We start from the raw sequence: 6,000 nt of genomic DNA, 5'->3' as shown, positions 1-6,000 counted from the left end.
TGATTAAAAGACAGGGGTTTTTTTCTCCTACTGTTCCATTCAGGAAAAAAAGAAGAGGTAGGGATGGTCTATTCAACCATTTGATTCCTATACAGGCAAAGCCATCATTTTGCTGCTATTTAATCTATTTTCAACTCGCATCTCATTCAATTAAGTTTTCATATTGTTGACATCAACACGCTGCTCCGAAGACAGATTGCAAAAGCCAGAAAAATAAGACCCATAAATAAATGCTAGGGTATTCAGATTTTAGTAAAAGGCTACAGGCAGGCTTTTTTTTTTTTTTTTTAAGAAAATCCTTGAACACATCTACTGTATTCAGCAACACAACGGGAAAAAAAACCATATACAATCCGGAATGATGAACTATTGAAAATAAAAATGTATGGCTTATTCACATTGAATATACATGCATATATATGCATGCTTTTAACCCTGTATATCACAAACTCAAAATACAAACAAGCTCAAGCAACACACACAAAAAATAGAGGATTAAATATAGCTTTCTTTTTTAAAAAAAAAAGTACTGGAAGAAGGATTCTTAATACAGTGTCTTCTTAGTCTAAACCCTATCTGGTGTTTGAAAGGATTTTAATTTTTGTTTAAATATTTAACAGATATCTAAATGCATGAAAGTTGATGGAAATTGAACTATTATAAGCAAACACATTTATCCTGATTTCAGAAATTAGCTTAACTTTCTGAGTTTATATACAACGCACTGATTTCTAAAGTAACCAACAGGATAAGCCACAAAATGTTCAACCTAAATGGGACTTGCCCAACTTTAGCATGTTGAATGAATACTACTGCAAAGTCTTTAATTGTAAGCAGGTTGTAAGAGCAGAGTTAAGTATCATCTAAATCATCATGAATTTTAACCATGATTAGTTCAATTTAACCTTGATTAGTTCAAGCTGGAATATGCAACCCCTGTCCTAAGGGTAATCAAAAAACTAGAGCTTCCTGCTATCACTAATATTGATGAGAGTGCCAATGTACTAAATTATGGTGAACACCCATAGGGAAAAAGATCAGTGAAAGAGGAGTTAATGGGTCATCATAAAACTTCTGACAATGGTTCATATCTGCCCCAGAATCAGACCACAAGGTGCCTCATTTGGTAGGTAGCTTGAAGATGGGACCACATCAATGCATAACTTCTGCCTTCTGTGAAGATCAAGAAATTACAGAGCTATGAAGCTATGTGAGATGGAAACTACCACTCCATCAAATCAAGGAATCAAAAGAGGACAGGAGGTTATGGGTCTTGAGATGGAGACTACAAATCCATAAAATCAAGAAGTCAAGAAGAACAGGAAGTTATGGGGCTATGAAGCTACTTGAGATGGAGACTACCACTCCATCAAATCAAGGAATCAAAGGAGGACAGGAAGTTATGGGTCTTGAGATGGAGACTACAATTCCATCAAATCAAGATGTCAAAGGAGGACAGAAAGTAATAGGGCTACAATGTTTTATGATATGGAGACTCCCATCTCATAAATTCAAGGGGTGAATTTCTAGTTTGGTTTAGTCTCTCCTTCCTACCTTTCATAACCAGGATAATAAAGATCAACTATCCTAGGATAAATTAGATAGACAACCAAGTTGGGTTATTTTCTACAATGACTTGATAATGCATCTTGAGGCCAACAGACAAGATCTTTCTAGCTTCATCTGAACATGCTTGGCTTTGAATTAGCATGAAAAGCCTGTGATCTTCCATGCAGCAATGACCTCTCTCTCTCTCTCTCTCTCTCTCTCTCTCTCTCTCTCTCTCTCTCTCTCTCTCTTTTTGTCCTGTTTGCTTCCACCTTTTTTAAGAAAGCAAGCTTCTAGTGCTTAAGACTGCCAAGATACATTATATTTAGGAAGTTCCTGGAACTTGATCAGCGAAGAAACTCTACTAGCGAAATCCATTAAAGGGAAGTGGTGAGACCTTGGTTGAATTAATCAAATGTTGATTTTCTTTCCAGAAGCTACAGCATTGCTGCAAGGCTGAAAAAAAAAAATCTATCCATCTGCTTATCGGGAGAAAGAAATAATTTTTTTTTTAAAAAATGACATCCGTGGATAATCACACAATTCCAGCTGCAGCCTGGCTGACACCTCAGAGTCATTTTTCTGTCTTGTTCGTTTCTGAGGAAGTGGATTGCTTGTTTCTTTTTATTTCATTTTGCTTTGTGGGGGGGGGGAGAATGTGGCTGTTTGGCATTCAAGTTTTATTCTGTCTGGCAAGATGGACAGCGAAGCAACTGTGATTTTTCAACAAAGGAGAAATCTGCTCGGTCTACAAACAGGATTCAGCTGAGACACTGAATCTCATCTGGGAAAGTAGGAGGGTTCTGTATAAATGTTTCCCCCCAGGTGAGATAAAAGCTTCTTGCAATGAAATGAAGCTCCGGGTGTCCATCACAACCAGGATAATCCGGAGAGCCACCAAGCAAATATACTTGAGGCTCAAATAGAACATCTGCTATTTCTGCTGGCCTCCAGGCCAAGATCAGAAAAATAAGAGCTGGATTCCATCACCTTTGCTTCTGCAGTGTTTGCAAAGGCAGTGTTTGAAGTTGGACATTTCCTGGTGCAGCTTCTCCTTTGTATCCTTCACGTAGGTGTCTGCAGAGCTGGTCAAGAGTTCTTCAATGTTAGGGTCATGAGAAAATGTAGCTTTGCGGATCCAGAGATCCTCCTGGAGTTCTCTTTCCCACAAATATTCCTCAGCTTCATCTCTGCCAGTGCTTAGAGGACCATCCAGTGTAAAATGTCCCTTGCCTATTCCGTAACTAGTCCTCCCAGCCCAGAGGAGAAAAAGCTGGAAGTATGGATTCAGTCCAATGGGCAGTTCTGCCCCCTCCTCAATTTAGCAGGAAGGAAGTCAAGAGGAGTGAATTCTCAGAGAGTAATAGGTAGTCAGGCGATGAATCAAAGATCCTGAGGACCGTGGCTTGCTTGGGTATCGGAAGGAAGAGTCAACAAGGGTCAATGTCAGACAGCGGAAAGATCCATCTTGTTGCCAGAATCACTGCTTTTGTCATTAGTGTTGAGTTTGGTTGCCGTGGTTGCAGGCCTGGTCACAGTTATCTGGATTGAGAAAGAAAGAGTTTGGATAATCGATGGAGCATTAAAGGAGAATATCTGTAGCTCATGGTGCTCTCTGAGTTTGGTTGTGTCTTGCGGATGATTCATTACCCAAACTAGGTAACATCATCAATGTTAGTGATGTTACCTAGTTTGTTGCCTCCCTAGGCACCTTGGAGGTCATCTAGTCCACCCCCCTGCTCAGGCAGGAAACCCTACCCCATTTCAGACCAATGGTTGTCCCATCTCTTCTTAAAAACCTCCAGTCTCATTGGAATAAACCTGGATTGGTTCCCAACTGGATTCAAGTGTTGGAACGGTATAGGGCAGTGGTTCTCAACCTGTGGGTCGGGACCCCATTTGGGGTCGAACGACCATTTCACGGGGGTCGCCAAACAAGGCTGTCCGCCATTTTTTCCCCCTTTTCTTTGGCCACGCCCCTGGCACCCAGTGATATATAAGTGGTTGGGGGTCACCACAACATGGGGAACTGTATTATGGGGTCGCGGCATTAGAAAGGTTGAGAACCACTGGTATAGGGCCTCCTGCTTGAGCAGGGGCTGAACTAAAAGACCTCCCAGGGTCCCTTCCAGCTCTATTATTCTGGATCATCAATAGTAATGATTGAAACCAGCAGGTAGGTATGGAACAGGACAGGTTGGAGGAAGCGGAGGGTGGGAAAAGGACCTTTTTCAGATTTCATTTTTGGGGGAAGATACCAGACGGAGGGCTTCTAGCAATACTTACAATGTCAGAATTGAAAGGTTTCACATTGACGTTGCGGATGGAACTGCTGGTCAGCGACCACACCTTCGTTTTGTGCTTAAAGGCGGCTCTGACCTTGGAAGGGAAGGGAAAAGATGTCCCAGGTTAGGAAGATATGAGTGTCATGGTTCCGGCTAATGAAAGACTTCAAAGAACTTCCAGGCATTGATTTCCCTAAAAGTCTTTTATTGCTTCAAAATGGCGGCACAGGCATAACGAAGTCTATGCTAAGATCTAAGTTCTCTTCCTCTGAGCAGTTAAATTATCAGCATGTTCCCTCCCTAAATTAGCTGTCATATATCACAGTTATCCAATCAGTGTGAAGGTCAAAGGTTTCCTTCCTCTCTCTTATGCTCTGCATTAACTCTAAAAATACCAGACAGTTCTGCATATTGTCAAAGCAAGAATGTACAGTATTTGCAGTTTTGACAATGAGCTCTGAGGCTACCTCGGAAGTCTCAATTCCCTGGCTTTTCCCATCAGGTGGATTTGTTTTCCCTTCCTTTTTTTTTTCAGCACCTTTGTAACTTTGAGTGGTGCCTAACCACATGGTCGTCATAAGTCAAGGATTCGTTGTCGTGACTAAGGCAATGAAACGAAGCATTCTCCCAGAAACCTTCCTATCCTAATCAAAAAGACGAGGACTTTGTTCATTCTCCTCCACCTTTGTCCTGTTTCCAAATCCCGGGAATGGAATTTCACCACTAGGCTCTAAGTGCTTCTGCAGAACTCACGTGTCACGGATCTCTGAAACGGCACCATTCATTCAACCTACCTATCCCTCAAGTCAAGGGTAGGCCACCTTGGCTCTTTTATGACTCGTGGACTTCAACTCCCAGAATTCCTGAGCCAGCATGGGGGAACTATGGCTCCCTTTATGACTTCTGGACTTCAACTCCCAGAATTCCTGAGCCAGCATGGGGGAACTATGGCTCCCTTTATGACTTCTGGACTTCAACTCCCAGAATTCCTGATCCAGCCATGCTGAGGGGAAAGGGAGGGATTTCCAAGCGGAGCCATGCTAGCTCAGGAATTCTGGGAGTTCAAGTCCACGAATCAGAAAGAGCCAAGGTTGCCTACCCCTGCCTCAACCCTTCGGATCAAATTGATTCCAATGAATTGGTCCTCAACAAGCACACCTCCAGCTGAATGTAACTCCAACTGTGATACCCCCAGCTGAGCCCAGATGGGGAAGTTTGCATTGCAAATATTGCCATTGACAGTTCAGAAGAGCAATTATGTAGAGATACGGCAGCTCTGTAACAACGTTTGGCTGCAATTGTGTTGGTCTCAGAGACAGCTGGTGGGTTAGAAATTCCTGGGTTAGGGAATCAAAAAGGAACACGCTGAATAGATCCGCCTACGTGTCTTAATTGCCATATCAGCCAGAAGCAACTATTGTGGCACTCAGTGGTGATATGCAAGCAGCCTTCTTAGAATAGCAGCGTATAATTTCCCCCTGTTGTCCAATTGGGACCTAAATGACCTTTTAATGAATACCTGAAATTGTCTCTATTCTTTCAGTCTCTCTTCGGGGATGCTCACCAGCAGTGGAGGAGAAATGAGATCTAAGTGGGCAAAGGGATGGAGAAGAAGGATGGGCTGCATCCAGGGAGGGGAACAATCAGAGAAGGACATTTCTCTCTCACTGTCTTTCTTCAGCATTGGTTCATGTTGGCAAAAAGAATAAGGTTGGGCTAAAATGTGTTTAAAAAGCCAGTTTGGTGTGGTGGTGAAGACATCAAGCTAGACCAGAGGTCTTCAAACTTGGCTCTTTCGTGACTTGTGGACTTCAACTCCCAGAATTCCTCAGCCAGACACATTTCTCTCTCACCATGAGAGAGAACCACCGTGAGGTAGTTCATGTTGGCAAGAAGAATAAGGTTGGGCTAAAACCTGTTTATAAAGCCAGTTTGGTGTGGTGGTGAAGGCATCAAGCTAGACCAGGGGTCTTCAAACTTGGCCCTTTTATGACTTGTGGACTTCAACTTCAACCAAATCTGGGAACAATTTTATGATTGGATAGACAATAAGAGGGTAGCCAAGACAAATGTATAGTGTTAGAATAAAATACAGATTATAGACAAATGTATATTTAAAAGATAAATAGAAGCTTCTTCAGTTCTGAAGAAGAAGCTTCTTGGATGA

At 42.2% G+C, this 6,000-nt stretch overlaps 1 protein-coding gene across 1 annotated transcript in view; it reads right to left on the bottom strand.

Moving 5' to 3' along the window:
• Nucleotides 1–237: 237 nt before the first annotated feature.
• The window catches only part of ADGRD1 (adhesion G protein-coupled receptor D1), a 115,407-nt gene continuing 109,644 nt past the window's right edge, over nt 238–6,000 (bottom strand). Inside the window, 2 exon segments of the mRNA XM_039357301.1 lie at nt 238–3,090; nt 3,835–3,927. Coding sequence (XP_039213235.1) covers nt 2,995–3,090; nt 3,835–3,927 — 189 coding nt within the window. The 3' untranslated portion in view covers nt 238–2,994.

The sequence above is a fragment of the Crotalus tigris genome, unplaced genomic scaffold, assembly GCF_016545835.1.
Source record: "Crotalus tigris isolate CLP2741 ecotype Arizona unplaced genomic scaffold, ASM1654583v1 scf7180000018891.247784533:1973344, whole genome shotgun sequence".
Classification (NCBI taxonomy): domain Eukaryota; kingdom Metazoa; phylum Chordata; class Lepidosauria; order Squamata; family Viperidae; genus Crotalus; species Crotalus tigris.
This window is presented reverse-complemented; position numbering and strand designations above follow the sequence as displayed.